The 20,059-nt window shown below is 40.7% G+C and overlaps 1 protein-coding gene across 2 annotated transcripts in view; it reads left to right on the plus strand.

The window, feature by feature from the left end:
* Positions 1 to 14,684, plus strand: part of HCFC2 (host cell factor C2) — a 32,813-nt gene extending 18,129 nt beyond the window's left edge. Inside the window, exons 10-14 of one of the 2 annotated variants that reach the window (XM_080935789.1) lie at positions 2,268 to 2,442; positions 6,745 to 6,818; positions 8,615 to 8,746; positions 10,548 to 10,733; positions 11,246 to 14,684. In XM_080935789.1, coding sequence (XP_080791915.1) covers positions 2,268 to 2,442; positions 6,745 to 6,818; positions 8,615 to 8,746; positions 10,548 to 10,733; positions 11,246 to 11,560 — 882 coding nt within the window. In that variant the 3' untranslated portion in view covers positions 11,561 to 14,684. The remainder of the gene's footprint in view (positions 1 to 2,267; positions 2,443 to 6,744; positions 6,819 to 8,614; positions 8,747 to 10,547; positions 10,734 to 11,245) is intronic. The other variant, XM_080935790.1, reaches the window with a different exon arrangement.
* Positions 14,685 to 20,059: the final 5,375 nt, after the last annotated feature.

The following is a 20,059-nucleotide window of genomic DNA, read 5'->3' on the forward strand; positions in this document are numbered from 1 at the left end:
ACAAGAGGTTTTTATTCCATCCATGTACATGGGCTTGCTCATCCCTGCAGGGAGAGTCAACCCTGAACTTGAAAAGCACACATCTTTTATACTTTTTTTATGGGAGGGGTGAACTGCTATTTTACCATTGGTCAGCAGTATAATTTTTAGGAAGAGGAGAGGAAGAGGGGAAGAAAGGAGGGAGAAACTTTGGCAGTAAGGTTGTTGACAATTTGCATTCTCCTTGGGATTCAGTATAGGAAGGGGTAGGGGAGCTGTTTCTAAATCAGTCATTTTTGTTTTGTCTTAACTCAGCTTGGTCAGTATAGCTTGACCTGTCCACTAAAACTTTGTTTTTACATTTTCAGAGCCTTGTTTATATATTTCAAAACCTCGAGGGGTTTTGTCCTTGTTTTGCTTCTCAGAATTGGGTGATTAGAACATGAGCTAACTATGACATGCGTCAGGACCCTTTCTAGGGCTTTCTAGAGGCCAGGTGGCTATCAGTCAGTATATTCTGTGTGTTTCTGAGAATTACTCTGGGCCATTGTTTTTATTGGTCAGGCACAGGCGGGATCTCACAGCCTTGGCCTGACTGGAACGTCTCTGAGTCTGACTTCAGCCATTTGTTTCTTTAGGGTCTCACATTCTAAGAATGGGGTGTTTTGGAAAAGTCTCAGAGCTAAAAGTATTTTATTAAATGAGTCATCTCCCCATCCTGAGAAATTGCTTTAAAAGTAATTATTTGGTATACTTAGAGTTTACCATCACTAAAGATAAGAGCAAATTTGCATGCTGATGTTAAATTTTACATATCTTAGTCTTGGCTGAATACCTAATACTGGAGGGTTTAGAACATCTTCAATGTTTTTGAAGATTAATGGCCATTTTGATTTTTAAGTGCCGAAAGTGCCACTTGACATAAATATGTGGACAGAATGGCAGAAGTATGTTCAGGGCCAGTCCATACATTGTTGGAAATCCACCCTAACTCTTTCCTTGTGAGCCAAAATTCATGTAATGCTTTGGTAAAACTCAAGTAGCAATTAAAAACAAATTAAATATCTAGTGGCCAGCAAGATGGGTCAGTGAATGTAAACACACTCACACACACACACACACACATATGGAGTTTGCACACATGCACACACATGAGTAGAACAGTAGCAACAGTGGAGTGTTGAAAGGAAGGCAGGTCATCTTCATGATTGCATGGCTATATAACAGATGATGTTGTCATTGATAAATTGAACTGCAACAAAGGTAAATAAATGTCACTAATAAAAATCTCTGTCTCTTCTGCTCCTCACCCCTACCCATTTCTCTGCCTCAGCCTCTCAAGTAACCAGGATTAAATGTCTATACAGCCAGGCTTTGTATTAAGAAGTTTTCTGACCAAATGTTTAATAGTAAATAAGACTAATATTAGTATATTGAGTCTTTATATATAAAATTCATTCATACAGAATAATTCCTTGGCTGAAATTTTTCTTTTAAGAGTCATCAGATCTTTTGGCTATGTGTCTGATTTGGTATTTTTAAAGATTTATTTATTTTTATTTATATAAGTACTCTGTCACTGTCTTCAGACACACCAGAAGAGGGCATCGGATCCCATTACAGATGGTTGTGAGCCACCATGTGGTTGCTGGGAACTGAACTCAGGACCTCTGGAAGAAAATGGAATACGGGCTAACAAAGTGGTTCACTGAGTCAAGAACTTGCTATGCAAGCCAGACCACCAGAGTTCAGTCCCTGGAACCCACATAAAAAGCTGAAGGAGAACACTCACTCCACAGAGTTGTCCTCTGACTACACGTGCACACCCTTATACAAACACACAGTCAACACACTGTTAATAAAAATGTTAAATGGAACAGATTCATGGCCTCACCCGTGTCACATGAGGATTTCTTTGTAATACTAGCCACCATGTAAAAAGTAAGCATGCTAAACTAAAACAAGTCTTTGGAGCATGAAGGTTAAGTGGATAAACATCTCTTAAAACTATTAATTTTCAAGAGTGATTCTGTAAAAGTTAGAGATACAATTTTATGTTTTGGGTTTGATGAGTTTTATTTTGAGAATCTTATTTCTAGCCTAGGCTAGCCTAGAGCACTGGGGCTGCCTGCCCTAGCTCTCAGATGGCTGGGACCCAGGTGTGCACCACCACTCCCTTGGTAAACTTGCTTTCCCAAATGTACTTGTAACTATTTTTGCTGTTTTTATATGTGTGCTTCAGTTTCACTCACATCACGTGCTATGATGGACTATTTTATTTCTTGTAGGTTAGTGATACAGTAAACAGTACCAAAACTGAGCACAGCACTGTGAGAGGAGCGTCACTGAAAAGCAAACCAGACTTGAGAGCAGCAGAGTCTAGCGCTGCTTTGCACTCACCGTTGGCACCCAATGCTTCCAATAACAACAGCTGTACGGCAGATGTGCTGTGGAAGAATGAAGGTAGAGGTTCCATTTTAAACCAGATGGAAGCTTTACAGCCTTACAGAAGTAGACATTACACCATCTTGGTGGGGAGTGTGTGTTTGGTTTTTCATGACAGGGTTTCTCTGTGTAGCCCTGGCCTTTAACTTGGAGGTTGCCCTGCTTCTGTCTCCTGAGTGCTGCCGCTAAGGATATGCACAGCCACCACCCAGTGTGTGTGTGTGTGTGTGTGTGTGTGTGTGTGTGTTTTGAGTGGGTCTTCTTACTGTGTAGTCTTGGCTGGACTGAAACTAACAGAGATCCATCTGCCTCTGCCTCTGCCTCTGCCTCTGAGTGCCGGGTTTAAAGGCAAGTACTTATGTTACATGGTTTTGATAATTTTCCTCTGAGTGAACACAGCTGACAAGTTCACACATTGTAAATACAAAATTTCAGTTAGGGGAGTGTTTGGTGACACTGAGGTTGGCCAGTGTGGTTAGTGTAACTGTCCCTGTGCTTATTTTCTGGTCACTTTTTAGCTATCTGAGGTTATTTGTTTATCTTGTGGCTATTTCTAAAGTGCTGAGATCTGTGTTGGTAACTAGTTGTCCTTTAGTAACTAGTGGTGTAGCAAGTATCTGAGTTAAGGAAGTTCACTTGTGGGAAGTGCGTTCATAAGACAGCTCACAATTTGGTGATTTTTTTATTTGAATATTCTGTTGTATTTTGTTTCTTATTTTTGGTTTTTTGAATAGGATATTACTTTGTAGTCCTTGCTGACATGGAACTCACTGTTGTATCCTAGGCTAACCTAAACTTGTGGCAATCCTCCTCCTGCCTCAGTCTAAACAATGTTGTGATTCACCAAGCTTGGCTATATTTGAATATTCAGATGCCACTGAGATACATACCAAGTGTTGTTTGTGATTTTACCATCTGAAATGATTTTATGAAAGTAGCAATGTCTTAAAGCAATAGCTGCTTTAAATTTAGCTGTTTCAGGGATTCAAATATAACAGGATAAACATTCTTTTTATTTCCATTTTGTATCTACAGTAGATGAAAATGCTATAGAACAGTATTTTGTTGCTTTTTTCATTTCATTACTGATGCAAGAGGAGCTGATTCTCCGGTTGTTTGTTTGGATTTTACCTTTTTTTGAGACTGACTTAAATTGATTCCCAGGCTGGCTTAGAACTCAGATGTTCCCAAGGCTACCTGGCCTCAAGCTCCTCTTGATTCTCCCGCCTCACCTTTCCATGTGCTGGGATCATAGGCATGATCCGCTACACCTTACAGAATTCCTGGCTTTCTTAATAGAAAGAGATTCTTTGGTATAGATAAGCTTGATTCTGAACTTGGAGTTGTAAACTTTTTATTTGGGGGCTGGAGAGATGGCTCAGTGGATAGAAGCAGTGGCTGCTTTTCCAGAGGTCCTGAGTTCAATTCCCATCATCCACATGGTGGCTCACAACCATCTGTAATGGGATCTGATGCCCACTTCTGGTGTGTCTGAGGACAGTTACAGTGTACTTATATATAATAAATAAATAACTTAAAACTTTATTTGTAAGTCTTTGCTGTAAAGAAGTTTATATGCTGAAAACAAACTTGAGCTTGCGCTTTCCAAATTCTCAGTAAAAGTGATTCTAAGCAAATGGTGAAGTCAGAGCTTGTACCACAGGGCCTGACACCATAAGCACTGTCAGGCCTGGCTGTTCAGTCAAGTTCAAGGAATGTGAAATCCGCTACAGATTGTGAGAAGCGCCGTTGTGTGCTGCCAGGAGTGAAGGAGTGTTAGGACTGCATGCGTGTGTGCTCTATTTGAGAGAACCCTCTGGCTTTACTGGACAGAGGGACATCTTTGGAAATAATTGGAAGACTGGTAAGGAGTTCTTTTAGGACTGTCCAACAGACAGACGTAAGGACAACACAGCAGGTAAGATAGATAAGAGAAAAAACAATTAAGGAGGCTCTTACTATACCTTTAATACACAGGTATAGTGACCAAACTGCAGCTGGTTGCTTATGAGAGGAACAGATGAGTCAAATAAGACTGTTTTTAGTTGAACATCAGAATGGACAATGAACCCGCATCAAAATGGAAATAGAGGAGCAAGAGTACATTAGGAAGAGTATTCAACTTTGAGCTTACCTAAAATACTTGAGGAAGTTTAATATATAGATATATATTTAATATATAGTCTAGGAAGCAGTTCTTATCTATAAATACAAATGTAGAAATAATCTAAAATGTGAGCTCCACAAGAGCAGAGGCCTTGTTGACATGTTCACTGCTAGATTCCCAGTGACAGGTCCCGTGCCTAGGTCACACATGCTTGGCTGGTAAGTGACTGGTGACTAGTATTCACAGCATAGGGTCCATAGTGGGAGAGGGAAGATCCACTTAAGAACACCAGGTAGAAAACATCACTGAAGAAGGAACCCAGCCACGGAGAGTGAGAAAAGGACCCTTAGCCTAGATAAGCATTGTAGGGGGCTTGGGATTTTAGTTTGTTTGCTTGCCTGCTTTTTATTTTTGTCTCTTTCTTTATAGTGGGCACCACAGTTTGCACCTCTTTGCATATGTATTTTTACCAGATGAAGAAGTTCATGAGGCATGAACCCTGCCTGTTTTCTCTCAGTATCATGGAAACAAATGTAATGCCGAGAGAAAGTCTGCAGTGTTGTCAGATGAGAGAATATAATCATAGGAAGAGACAGGCTTTAGACAGAAAGGTGTGGGCACCATTGTTTATCTCCCACCATCAAGGAGAAGCCAGAAAATGGGTAAGATCATAAACACATTTAGGACAGAAGAAAGCAGAACATTGAAGAAATTTTGGCCGGATTACCACCCCCTCCATACCTACACACCCTAAAATTAGTGTGGAAACCATTTGATCTCTAGTTTAGTAGCAGATAATGTCAATATTTAAAGTGGAAGAGGGAGCAGAGAAGTTGCTCGTGCTAGGTCCCGGGCACCTGTTGTGAGCATTCTATACCCAGAGGTTAATCAGGAATCCCCAGGCTTTAACTCGGGTCCTCATGCGTCCACACATGGAGTGTACTAAGGAGTTGCCTGGACTTAAGGGCAGTAACTCCCGAATCTTTGCTGTCCAGTACTAGTTCCAGCATGCAGACTTCTGTAGCCCAGAAGACCATTAAAACTGAACCATCCAGTACAAATGTGGCAGCTGTTAAAGCTGAGACCTCACTAGCAACATACAGTACCGAATTTAAAGGTTTGGAACACTTTTCACATTGTACTGTGGGCCACTGATGCTCGTGGATCAGCACAATTACCAGTGTAGACCAGGATTGTGTTGCACTGTGGGGCAGATCATGAAGCAGTTAGTTAAGATAAATGTGCAAAATAGTCTGACCTCCCCCGCCCCTTTTTTCCTTTCTTGGCCTTTATCTTTTGTGAGCTAAATCTCACTGTGTAGCTCAGATTGATCAGATTGAGATTTCCCTGCCTCAGCCTCCTGAGTGCTGAGATTGTAAGTGGAGTTTTGCACCCAACTATATACCTCTTGTTAGCCTCAAATTAAACACATTCTTGTTGCTTGTCATGTTTGGAATTGAACCCAGGGTCATTCTTATGCTACACTGAGCTATATTCCCCATCTCAGTATGGTCTTTGCTCCTTTATGTGAAGTGTTTAGGTCAACACACAACACACACTAGGCTGCAGTATATGTTCTCTATTGTGAACAGTCTCAGCAGACTTGGTCCTTAGGAAAGATTAGTCAGGAGGATTAGCAGTCCTTTGAGTTGATTGGTTTCTGAAGTTGTCACTGCTTGTTCTCTTGTACCGGGAAATGGGTTTCATCTTTGTAAGTGTCCTCTCTTTCTCTGTAGCTTGTCACTAAAACCTTATGAAAGGAACGCTGGTGTGTGTGTGTGTGTGTGTCTGTGTGCACATGTTCCAGTTCTTGAACTCAGGTACCCACAGATAAGATTGTGGGTGAAGGCCAGAAACACCTGTGTCTTTCTCAGTCACGGTACATCATGTTGCTTGAGACAGAGTCTCCATTTTTACACAGAGCTTGCCAATGTAGCTAAGCTGTATGACCGAGCCTCAGAGATCTGTCAGCCTTTCTCTACCTCCCCAGTCCTGGGGACTATGCCCAGGTTTTTACATGGACTCTGGGATTGAACTGACTGAGATATTTCCATAGCTCCCCAGTTTTTTGGTCCCTTTATTCATATGTGTAAAATACACATAATACAGAACATGTTTAAGAGTTTGGTGTCATTTAACACTCTATGTTTATTAATTGTCTTTTAATATGTCTGAGTGACTATTTAATAGTTAACTGGTGGTTTGATTTTCAGTTGATGAAATATGTGCTCTGCCTGCAACTAAGATCAGCCGTGTAGAGGTGCACGCTGCAGCAACCCCGTTTTCTGTAAGTTTATGACCTCGTAGTGATGGATGCATGTTATAGATAAGGACACGAGAATATTAATTTAAACCTGCATGTTATAAGTGGTATGTGTGTTTAAATGAAAGTGGTCTCAGGCTTTGTGTAGAAGGAATTGATATAAATTTAGAAGCAGGCAGAGGAGTAGGAAATTTCATAATATGTTTGAAAAAGATTGATACAATAATCATGTATATTTTGTGGCCCCAGTTTTGATATAAAAATGTACTTAATGCGAATGTTCATATACTCATTGTATCAGCTCACAACGTACCCTCAGTTGCTAGGTAACTATCTCTGGGATGTGAGGAGGCCACAGATAACGTTGATGTTCTTCTCCATGCTCATGCTTTCTCTATTTTGTGTATGTTTAAATGAACATATACATGTCTATTAGTGTAAATTACATTAACGGTTAAAAGATGGGATCTGTCGTGAAACTGAAGTGCTTGGGTAACTGCGTCATAGCAGCACAGCAAAACTCTGCAATCACTGATTGGTAGCCATGCAGGCTAGCTCAAAAATCTCACATTGAGATGTTTTATAGATAGATGGCCATAATGGACCACATATCACCAAACTCAAATGCTTGCAGAATAGCTCACAGATACACCAGCATTGCCTTCCTTGTATAAATGTGAGGATCATATGTACGTACTGGTTTTAGGGTTTTAAACAGTCATTCTACTTTATTGCTGTGATTGTTTTACTATTGATTAATTGCTTACCCTTTAGAATCATTCAGAATTGTCTATACTTTATTTGTCTTGGGAATTTTAATCATATATTCCTTCATCTGTGTTCACCTTTCCAGAATGTCAGTCTGTGTTTGTAGACTCTCCTCAGAGAAAGGGTTATTAAGTGGAAAGATGTTTCTTCTGAATCTGTTTGTGATTCATCAGCCACAGTTGTGTTTGTTATTTCAGTTGGAGTCAGGTGCCTTATCAGCGTTGCTGAAGAGTTTTTACAGCTTTAGTAAGCGATCTCTTTAAAGCTGCTCCTTTAAACTCTTTAAAAAAGAGTCTTTAACCATTAAAGACTCTTGGAGTGAGTTCACTCCATCATGTGTGCTAGCTTGAATAACAGAGCATGGTGATGAGAATGTGTGCGTGCTCTTGTGAAAGAAGTAACTGAATGCACACTTGGTTTGCACTTCTGCAAGCGTGTGTCGTTCATAAGAACATGGCTTTAAAGACAAGTCTAGGATAAGTATGGCCCACCCCAGAAAGTAGCTTAAATTAAAGTCTGTTTGTAAAGCAGAGCAAATAAATGTAATGAAGTTGAATCTACTCCTCATTTTACTATGTATTGAAGTACATTCAAAATGCATTTTAGTTTGAACTTTTTTTCTCCTTTTAGGTTTGGAGAAGCACAGGTATTTCACATACAAAGATCACTGGATCTCTGCTTGTTTTGAATTTAGAGGGAAGAGCCAGTTTGGATGGAGTTGTCTATTTGTTCCTTTTGGAGTAGATAGTAGCATTTCTCTAAAGGGGTTACACTTTGTGTGGGTCTCTGACAGACAAGACAAGACAGCTGGCGTTTTAACCTTTCACTGATGAGGAAGCATGCTCACTCTGCCCAGGTTGATAGTAGCGAGCTCCTGGTGTTGAGTTCCTGCTACACTCTGTTTGATGGGCATTGGCAGCTGACCCAGTCTGTCAGGACTTGCAGCGAGTGCTATTCATCCATGTGCACACTTGTAGATCACTGCATGGGATTATGTAAGTCTCAATAGTTCTATGCTCAATCTTCATAAAATTTTCTTTCTCTGAAATTAGAAAGAGACACCTTCAAATCCAGTGGCCATTTTGAAAGCAGAGCAGTGGTGTGATGTGGGAATTTTTAAAAACAATACAGCTTTGGTGAGCCAGTTTTATTTGCTACCAAAAGGAAAACAAAGTATGTCAAAGGTAACTGTTGATAAGTTTTCTATACTTTGAGAGCTGAGGATATAAGTGTGGCAGAATGCATGTCTGGCATGTATGTGAATTTAGCTACAACTCCTGCACTTCAAAAAGCAAGCTAAATATACAAGTGAATTGTGATCCTGGGAAGTAGGATTTTTTTTCTGTCATTGAGGTAATTTGAAAGAATAAAATTGGGATCTTCCCACAGTGCTGGGAAGTATATTTAGTATATTCAGAGTGCTGTATGTATAATATGTATTATATATATTATAATGTATATTCACCTTATGCTCTTTAATGCTGCTTTTGTAAATATGGCACATAGCATTTTAAAAACAAACGATTCTTTTTTTTTTTTTTTTTCTTTTCTTGTCTCTTATAGCCAGGCTAGCCTCAAACATCTTAGGTAGCCAAGACTGGCCTTTAACTCCTGATTCTCTTTCTTCCACTGCCCAGTTGCTAAGATTACAGATATAATTAAGCTGGGTTCCAAGGCCTAAAGATCTGGTCTGGTCAGATAAAGTAAGGACTTGAAAAATGTCTCAGATGGGAGGTGGTGGTGCATGCTTTTAACCCCAGCACTCAGGCAGTTAGATGTCTGAGTTTGAAGCCAGCCTGGTCTGAAAAGTGAGTTCCAGGACAGCCAGGGCTATATAGAGAGACTACATCTTGAACAAAACCAAAAAAATCCTGCTTCAGGTTGGGTGGTGGTGGCGGCACCCACTTTTAATCCCAACACTCAGGAGGCAGAGGCAGGTGGATCTGTGTGAGTTGGAGGCCAGCCTGGTCTACATAGTTCTAGCACAGCCTGTCTCACATACTGTTGTACCTGATTCTTTCAGATGAGGGAAACACAAACCAACCTATGTATCACCTATCAGTTTCCTTTCTGTAACAAAACGTTTGGCATCCTGCCCTCCTTTTCACATTGAATATTTTCAATTCTTGATAAAAATGAAAATTCTAGTAAACATCACTTTTATTGCTAATGAAATTTCTGGCTGAATCTGAATCTGTGTCAATATAAAGATACATCCACATGTAAAGGCACATTAGCGATCTAATTTTTCTCAAAACTTAATTTTTAATTTCTTCATTAAAACAATCTGCAACAAGGACATTTGATTTTTTTTTACTTTCTTTTTTCATTTTTGTTTTCTTTTATATTTTATAACATATAAATAGGAACAGGGTTTCTTAGTGTAGATCTGGATGTACTGGAACTTTGTGGACCAGGCTGACCTCGAACTCAGATCTGCCTGCTTCTGCCTCCCTAGTGCTGGGATTAAAGGTGTGCGCCACCACTGCCCACTATGTTTAGATGTTTAGTTTTGACATTCTTCAGTGTGGGCAAGTCAGGCTTTGACCCAGTGTAACATTCAATGACACTGGCTCTAGCACACACCATTTAACATCTATGTCTGGTCCTGGGCACACTACTTGTCAGTCACTGCTGACAGCAAGCCTGAGATTCTTCTCCCAGTTAACAAGTTCACACGGAGGATGGGGATTTGTTTTGTTAATTGTGATATCAGCTCTGTTTTTTAGTTTTTGTTTTTTATTTTCTCCTTATAATGAGAGGTTCAGATCTCCTTTCCTCTGGATAAGAATCATTGATTCAGGCAGAAGCTTAATGGGTTCTCTATTAGAGTTTTACTCTTTGTGTGATAAAAGGAAGTACATTATGGAACTGGATCCTCAAAATACTCATTCTTATAAAGTTTTGTTGTTAATAGAAATAGAATTATAACTGGGAAGTAGTACATGTACCTTTATTCTGAATTCTGTGCATTTTATATTTCAGGTAGGAAATGCAGATGTGCCCGACTACAGTTTGCTTAAGAAACAGGACCTTGTTCCAGGAACAGTATATAAATTCAGGGTTGCTGCAATCAATGGTTGTGGAATAGGCCCTTTCAGTAAAATCAGTGAATTTAAAACGTGTATCCCTGGTTTTCCTGGAGCTCCTTCTACAGTCCGCATTTCTAAGGTAGTCTGCCAGGCCCAGCAAGACTTGATTGAGATACAAATTATTTGAAACTTCTGTGTTGAGGCATGCATATTAGCACTTAGGAATGACAGGTAGATTAAATGTTAAGTTTGTTTTGGTAGCCATGTGTGGTGTTTTCAGTATCGGATTGCAAGCTGAGTTTTAGTGCGCAGGTCACCGAGGACTGTGAGTCAGTGTATTTTCTTGTCTGCATCACTCAGAGTTTACTCTGGAGAATTCAAGATTTTTGAGCACATGAAACTGGGTTACAGTTTATAAGCCTTGCTCTTTGTTAAGAAAGATACCTTTGTGGGTATGATAGAAAGCCTGGGTATTAAAGCTGTGCCTTGTGGAAAGTGTGTGTGAGTTGTGGAGCCAGTTAAGGTAGAGTCTTAGTCAGCAGTAAGGGCTCTAATTCTAGTGAGTGGCCCACTGAAGGAGGGCTGCCTTGTAAAGGCACAAGGTACGCTAGAGAGAACTGGGAAGCCTTCACCTTTCTTCCTCTTTTCTAGAACGTTGAAGGTATCCACCTTTCCTGGGAGCCTCCAACTTCACCTTCTGGAAATATTTTGGAATATTCAGCCTACTTGGCTATCCGCACAGCACAGGTGCAAGATAATCCAAGCCAACTTGTGTTCATGAGGATCTACTGTGGTCTTAAAACCTCATGTATCGTGACTACTGGGCAGCTGGCAAATGCGCACATGGATTACACATCCAGACCTGCCATTGTGTTCAGAATATCAGCAAAGAATGAAAAGGGCTATGGACCAGCCACACAAGTCCGATGGCTTCAAGGTAACAGTAAGAAAGCTCCTTTGAGTTGAGTTGTTTGTATTAAAGATGTTGTGATAGTTATTTATTAGTAACTGGTTATGAACATCTGTTCTTTGAGAGTATTCTCTGACTGTATTTCTAGCAGTTATGAATTTGAGTTTGTAAGTTGTTCTTAAAATGTATTTGCTCACTTCTAGATCCCAATAAAGATAGAAAGAAGCAAAGACTGAAAATTAGTATATGGATTCTTCCTTACCCATATAGCTACTTATAAAGAAAAGATAGCAAAATGAAGACAAAGCCGTAAGGTGCACTGCCCCTTTTCTTTTGTAACCTCTGTCACTCAGTCATCCTGCGGGTACTGAGATGAGATTAGTCACTGGCTGGTGTACACTCGACGTGGTGGAGGTTTCCCATGTAAACCATGTAAATGCCCCGTTGGCCTTAATCCAGGAGCAGCGGTCTTCTATCAGCTGTGTCCAGTGCAGAGGGTCTGCAGTACCAAGTTTAGTAGTCACCTCACTCCCTATCTTCAGTTATCACAAGCTTAAGTAACTATAAAGGAAAAACAAGTTCAGCAACTCTGCTTTTGATTTCTAAAATTATTTTCTGAGAATCCTAGCAAAATATAAAAAGGACAGTTGACAGTCTTGATTTGTATCTGACCAAGATATCTCAATATATCTTTAGCTAAAGCACTTAATCTATCTGGCCCTTAATTTCTTCACTAGTAAGTGAGGGAGTTAGGAAAGTTTTCCTTTAAAGTCCCTTTCAGCTCTAGACGTTCCTGTATTCCTCAGAGTTGGGTATATCCCTGAACACTGTCATGCGTCAGCAGTCTTAACGGCTTTAACGGCTTCCCCATCTCTTCATTAAAGATGAGAGCATGTCCTCCTCTTGAAGGAGAATGAGCACCTTAACAGGACCCAGGTTTTTACAGCGTTTTCAACATTTGTAAGATCTTTGTAAATGCTCTAGATGTTTTATTTTTGAATTATTTTTACCTGAAAATTGTATAAGCTTTTTATATCAGAAAAAAAAAAGCATTAGACAGCCACTTCAGGCTCCCTGCCACCTTAGAGATGCAGAAAGCTCCGAGACCACCTGGCTTCAGGTAACTTCTTTGTACCGTCTAAAGTGTCCTAGTTTGGCTGCTTACTCAGTTCGGAAGTGCAGTTGTGAAGTGATGCCATTCAGAGCAATAACTGCAGAGGAGACATCTCAGGCCTAGAGCTGCAGGCGCTGCAAGAGCACAGGTCCAGCTTCGGCCACACACTCGCATGCCAGCCTAGGGTGACTGGGTAGCTGTGCCCTCCAACTCTATGTGTGATGTGCCCAGTGAAGATGAGTATAATTGTGAAGAATTGATATATATGCCAGTTACTAACTTAAAGTGTATAGAATATTTTAATATATAATTTTTTTTGTAAAAAACTGGGATTTTTATACTACAGTATTTGTAATTAATGTGTTTCACTAATTAAATTTCTCTTGAAGAAAATATGCAAACTATTAGACACATGAGTGGCTTCTGAACTCTAAAGACAAAATAAATGCACTACTATGGTGTTGTTAGAATACCTTTGTGGGTACACGAACCCTTACTCATTAAAGGGTACCTTCCAAGCAGTGTTTACAAGGAGGCCTCTGGTTGGTTATTCCAGCAGCTCCCATGAGGAGAGCTTCCCCCTGCCTTCATTTAATTTATGTGCTTTGCTTTGGCAGCGCTTGCTTTTTGCACTAGTAGATGTTGAACTTACCTCATTATTGTTTGTAATCATTTGTGTAGCTTCCATAATGTGTCTGGTAGAAGCTAAACATGTCTTAACCAAAGTTACATGTTATGCAGATTTGCACATATCGAATAGTAGGCTTTGTTGTATGTTTGTGCTCAGCTAAGAAGAGTAGCCAACTTTATAAAGTATATGTTTTAAGCCCAGTTACTTTTTGAGAAAACTTTTGGCTTCCAATCCTATTCTCTGCATCAATTAGCAGTTTGCATCTTGAAAGCATTATCTCATTATTGAGGAATAAGTTGATGTAAAGCACACTAGAACGTTAGTTTTTCCTGTGCACATTTTTACCTATTTAGTATGTGGTTTGGTTTATTTTGCTTAAAGGCATCACCTTCTATTCTAGACCAGGAGGCAGACATGAGCCCATAGTTCTAATATATGATTTGCTTCTTTGAAGAAAGGGTAGCCTTTCTATACTAAGCAATTTGTTAAAATAATAAACCTTTTTACCTCAAGAATCGCCCAAATTGTTTTTTTTCCATTGGCATTAATTCCTTAAGCATAAATGATGATTCTGTTATGGGACTGGTGGCTGAAAGATACCCTTAGCAGATACGTATGGCTTTGCTGTTAGCAGTTCATATGGTTCTAGAACCGGGTGTCCGTGAAGTGAGTAAAGCAACCTGTCCTGCCAACGTGAGCACCAGTAGCTTCTACGGACTGGCACATTGTGCAGCTGCGATCTTCATCACGCAGACCTGTTTCCCCTCCCCGCCTCTTTTTTTTTTTTTTTTGTGCTGGAGATTGCTTGGGGCCTGGGCAACTCAGTTAGTTGCACCAAGTTGCACCACAGCCCAGGCAGGTAAGATAACTCTTGTAAGAGGATCCCCTAAGTTACGTTTCTTTCTTTTGTCTTTGTGTCACAAGCCTCTTCCATGTGTTCTAGACTTTGGTTCACATAAGAAGTAGAACTATTGCTGATACTGCATGCTCTTAGAATTATCTTTTTAAAAACTGCATTGGCCTTATTTGAGTTTAGCAAATAAGTTTTGGCAGTTTAACTAGAAATAAGCTATATATAAACCCAGTCTGTATTTAGAAACTAAACTGATGTGATTGCATGTCTGAGGCACCTTTACCCCACAGCCCAGCTCCAGTGTAGTTTCTGTAGAGCAGCATCTGCTACCCATTATCTCAGACTTGCAGACCAGCAAGACTGCTTCTGCTTAGAGTGTCTGCTGTAACTAAGGCTTTATGTGAAATGACAGCTTATTAACATCAAGACCATTTGTTACGTTGTGTCTGCAGTGATTAGTATCTGGAGCTCCTGTAGTCATCTGTTCCTAATGGAGAGACTGCGAGTAGGCTTGGTCTTTGGCCAATTGAAGTGTAACTGTTGTGTTTCCCAAGACTGATTTTAGGCAGTTCTATGTATTGTGTACCAATGATATGTAAAATAAAAGCACCTTTTTCTACAAACACTTACAGGTGTTATTGTTTCTTTGACTCAAAGTGTAGTGTGGCAGAGCCTCTGTGGGACACTGCTGTGTGCCAATCATGTGAATACAACAGGTGTCTCTAACCTAGGATGGACTCTCAGGAACGGAAGTAGGCTGTGCTCAGTGGTCATGTTCTTCAAGATTTGGTGCCCATTACCCTTCCTGTATAACAGTTGTGCAGGTAAAACAGACAGCTGGCTCTGAGGAGCAGCCCAAGGCCATTTCACCATTTGATGTCTTTTGTTTGCTTTCTGGAGGCTTTTCCCTTTTGAGCTTTTTGTTCACAGCACCGGGCTCTGCCCTGCTACTTCCTTGCAGTGCTTTAGCAAAAATCAGGTATAATGTTGCTGTCCCCAGATCTAGGGCTTTCCTCACACTTGATCTTGTCACAGGAGTGATGCCACTCTGTCCTTCTGTGCACCGCCTCCCGTCTGACCCACAACTCCACTTCCACCAGTTTTACTCACTGACCTGTCTGTCCACCTCCAGGGAGATCTAACTGGGTTAAGTAAGTCTTCACAGTCTCAAGGATGTCATCTCATTTGTTTTATTGTCCCGTTCCCCTCTCTGATGCTGAATGTTTGAACAGAGCCTGGGTCTTTGTATCTCTTCCATACTGAGCAGTACCCAGATATCTTAGCAGGTAAATAAATGTACTGTCTTAAGTCAGGATAAAAATTGGGGTGGTTTTAAAGGAGAGTGGTTGTTGTGTATCTCATAATCTGAGTAAAATATAGACTCTTTAGTTTTGTCTTGCCTCACCCCATACCGGCTCCTAACTAAGGAAATCGCAAGATAGATGGTGGATGGGTTTAGGAGGAACTGCTGGACCTATCGAAAGAGGAGGTCCTGGTCTTAAGTTCTTAGTGGACAGTCAGATACTAAGGTTAATCTCTTGTGTTTGTTTGCTTTTGTTATCTTTTTTGTTTGAGACAGGATCTCACTAAAGAGCCGTGGGTGTCATGGAGCTTACCTCGTAGATTGTGGGATCAAAGCATGAGCCATCACACGGGCAGAAATCAGTTTCATGTCATTGCTGAGCTTACTAGGCAAGATACTATTTTGTTTGGTTGAGACAAGGTCTCATTCTATAACCTAGGCTGACTTTAAACTCATGGTAATCCTCTGCCCTAGCCTCTCAAGTGCTGGGATTCCAGCCCAAGTCACACTTAATGTAGGATTCTTACTCTCAGGGAAGTAAGGTGACCGTGGCCTTCCTTCCCTCAGTCTAGTATTAGCTAAAAGTCCCCATACTGCTGTATTTCTGTAACTACAACAAACTGTAATGTTCTGGGAGAAATTAAAACAGGTTCTGTAAAGTGAATGAAAGCTGTAAAATCTTAGGTTAGCCTCCGTGTTCCAAATGGCTCTCTTCCTGTTCGATGCTGCTGTCCTTTGCAGGATAAAATTTAAAAAAGAAAGTGTCTGCTGGAGGGGTCTCCTGAGCTCAGCAGGTTTCATCAGAAACTGAGAGTGCATATATACATTAGTAAAAAAGCATAGCAGGTACTTGGCAGAGTTTAGAAGCTCCCAGTGTCTGGTGCAAAGCCCTCCAGTTGCAATTTGACAGCTCCTTCATTCCGGATCAAATGTGGGTGAGAGTCTGGGTCTTGGAGCTGGCTGTGTGTACGTGTGTTGGCTTTGTTGTTTCTAGATAGCCATAGTGGGGCCTCCAACTGCTGATGAGCTGCTGCTGTGGTGAGAGGAGCTGAAGAGGTGCTGGGCCCCTTCAATTCACCTAGGCTGCCCTGCCCCACTCTAATCTAAGAAAAGATCTTCAGTGGCCAATGGCTTAACTCTTTCACAAGCTCTTCAGCTTTTCAGAATTTCTGAATTAAGGACAGGAGTTTTTACTGAATTTCCTGAACTAGAAGTTGTCCCTTAACTGCTACAAGTCCACAAAAACAGGCACAGACAGGGATAACAGTGTCTGGTTATCCCTGATAAATGGTTGACATTTTTTACATGCCCAGAGGAGAGCTGTCCTTGATGACCATAGAGAGGCAGTTGAGAACAGCTAGCTGCATGTTGCCCAGGGTTTAGAACTGCGCAAGCACCCAAATGCACAATTAGGAAAATGTGTGAGGGAATGCCATTAATTTACTTTACATTGACAGTTCACCAGCACCCCAGGCTACCTGAGACCTTAAACACACCAGTCTGGCCTTGAACTTGCAATCTCACCTTATCTGCTTCGTAGAAGTAACTGGACATTGTGAGCAAACCACTCGGAGACAGCTGCTGTGGAAGAGCCGAGCTGTGAACTTATGGGCTCTTTACAAGCCTCATTGAGAAACCATCCACCCGGTTGTTTGGTATGCCATGGACTTAAGTGGCAGTGTCATCTTGTTTGGTGGAGTAGAACACAACCTCACATTTTTTTTTAAAAAGTATTTGCAATGAAACAGTACATGCCAACTATAACTGTATATATGGTAAAAAACAAAAAGGTAAAATGAGGCTTTTTTCTTTTGCTCAAGAAGCACATACCCTTACCTGCCTTACCCTACCTTCTACCCATGCAGTGTAAATGTTCTGGATTTATTTTTAGTAATTATTCCTGTGTTTTTATTTGTAGCTCTATCATACATATATATGTTCTTACTAAAATGTTTAGATCTACCTGGTTTTTAACTTGTTTGTAAAAGGAGTTATGATGTGTGTATTGTGACATATTTTCTGGAATTAGATCCACACCATGTTATGCACATGACTGTCTTCTGAGGCTTCATGTCTGTATTATATATTTTTGCTATTGAAGACATTCTGTCCACACTCTTTCTTCTCAGATCAGTGTCGAGAACAGTGCCTGGCATGAGACACACAGTAAATGCAGGAATGTATAGCTTCTTGCACTCACTTCCCTGAGTGTGTAAGAGTTCTTCTCTGTCAGTTGTCATTGACATATCACAGCAAATGTCTGCTCAAGCATATACGTGATGCTTTGTGTCTCGTGCAGAAGTACTAGCAGATGCATCCTTCATGTGCTGTAGCTCCTTGAGTGCCTCAATGCTTTTAAGAGTGTTAGAGTTTAGAGACCATAGATTTGAATATCACAGTTCAGAGGAGTCTCCTGTGATACTGAGCTTGGCTCTGAAGGCTCTTACTGGCAGTCCCTGCTATTCCTGGAGCCACACCTTGGCAATACTTGTTCTTGGCTGTCTAGTACTTGTTAGGTGCGTTGTATGCAGGATTTCCTGTTGGGTTTAATTTGCACTTTCCTTACTACTGATGGAATAATTTTCCATATATGGGTCCTCTTCTGTGAAATACTTATTAGTGTCTTTTGCCCATGATTGATGTTACTTTTCATTGACATATATGGTTTCTATTTATGTTCTGGATGTCAGTCCTTTGCATATGGCACATACATTTCCTACCAAATTTGTGCATTGTCTTTTGTAGTTGTGTTGAATGTGCTAATCAACTGGAGAATGTTCACATCTTTTCCATATGTCTTCCCAGTCAGAAGCATTTTATGTCTCTCCTCCATTGATTAGGCTTTCTTTAATGACTTCCAATAAACAAATTTCCTCCACAAAAACCTCTATGTCTTACATTAGATTTCTCTATAGGAATTTTGTGTGTGTGCATGTGCATTCCTGAGTGCATGTGTTTTCTTTCTATAGCCCTGGCTGTCCTGGAACTTGCCTTGTAGACCAGGCAAGCCTCAAACACAGAGACCTGTCTCCTGAGTGCGTATCTGACAAGAGTATATACTTTCAACACTATGGAGGATAGAACTTTATACTCACTGTTCTAGTCACTGGAGACTGTGAGTCTTAGATCAAGCACCCCAAGTTCTTTCCAGCTCTAACTGATCTAGCTGCCTTTGAGCTTTTGATTTGGTTGGGTTTTTGAGGTAAGGTCTTACTATATAGCATTGACAGTCCTGAATGAAACTATGTAGATCACGCTGTCCTCACACAGATCCTCTTGTCTCTGCTTCTCACGTGTTGGTATTAGAAATGTGCGCAGCCACCACTGACACTTATTATGGCTGTTTTGTTTCTGGTCCTTATTTTACTGCATCACTGGGTAGGACCTACAGTACGCTGGGTCCCGAGTTTTACTGAATGCTACTTTCTGCATATAAACTCAGCTTAGTCGTGTATGTGTTCTAACATAGATGAACTCAATTTGCTTTTTAAAAACTTTAAAATTGGTACACAGGCTTGATAGCAAGTACCTTTACCCGCTGAGCAGGCATTCCACCAACCCTATAAAAATTTTATATTATTTTGCCTTCTTCTGTTATTCAGTGTTTGGGGTTGTTATTAAAAAGATGTGTTATCTAGGCTGCTTCCCAAATGAAGTCTAAAGATGTAATTTACTGTTGATACAAGCAGCCTTGTTTGGCTTTCTGAGACAAGGTTTCTCTAATGTTTTCCAAGCTGGTCCCAACTTAGTGTAGAGCCAGAGATGACCCTGAATTCCTGACTTTTCTGCCTTTACCTCCCAAATGCAGGGACTACAGACCTGTAACATGGTAGAAGTGTGGGAACACTGACCTGTATGTAAGGAGATTCTACTTACAGCAGGTGAACACGTGTTAAACCAGGGGTAAGGGGGCCTCTTGCTGGCCAGGGATCCTCCCTAGCACTGGGATTACAGCCATGTGAGGCTGTGCCCAGTTTGTAGTGCTCCTGGGACTCGAACTCCAGTCCTCAAGAATGAGTAGCAAGCACTTAACCATGGAACCAGCCCCATAAGGAAACATTTTCCAAGCTGTTTTCTCCAGGGTAAGAAATGGGCCTGGCATTCCTTTAAATGGCTCAGATGTCCCCTTGGTGCTATCCTTTGTTGATTGTTTTCCAGTGATTCTCAAACTGGGGAAGGGGGGATGGGAATGAGTGCAGGTGCTTCTCTTTCTGCTATCTCATGGCTGCACTATGGAAACCTGAGGTAGACCCTTCTAAGTAATGTAATTAGAACATTAAAGGTAACCAGATTTCTTTTTAGCTCACCAAGGCAATAGGCATGTTTTCAAGAAAGGAAAACGGAGAAGCAAATATAGCTTCCACACCAGTGTACTAAATAAATACCCAAATCAGGATCTTTAGTCCCATGTACTACTTGTGACTTAAATGACTAAAACCCCACTCTTAATCAGAAAAGGAGTATTTACAAAATTATAAAATTATTTTAGACTATGAAGCTTATTACAGATGGGAATCAGACATGAAGCCACCACTGGGCATGATGGCCCTGTTATCTGGCGCATGCAGAATGCCTGTTCTCTTCCCTGTATGAAGAATGTGGAGATATCCAGACACCACTTGCTTTTGCCCTAAAAAGTAGGACTTGCAATGAG

This window comes from Micromys minutus, assembly GCF_963924665.1.
Source record: "Micromys minutus genome assembly, chromosome: 22".
NCBI classification, from domain to species: domain Eukaryota; kingdom Metazoa; phylum Chordata; class Mammalia; order Rodentia; family Muridae; genus Micromys; species Micromys minutus.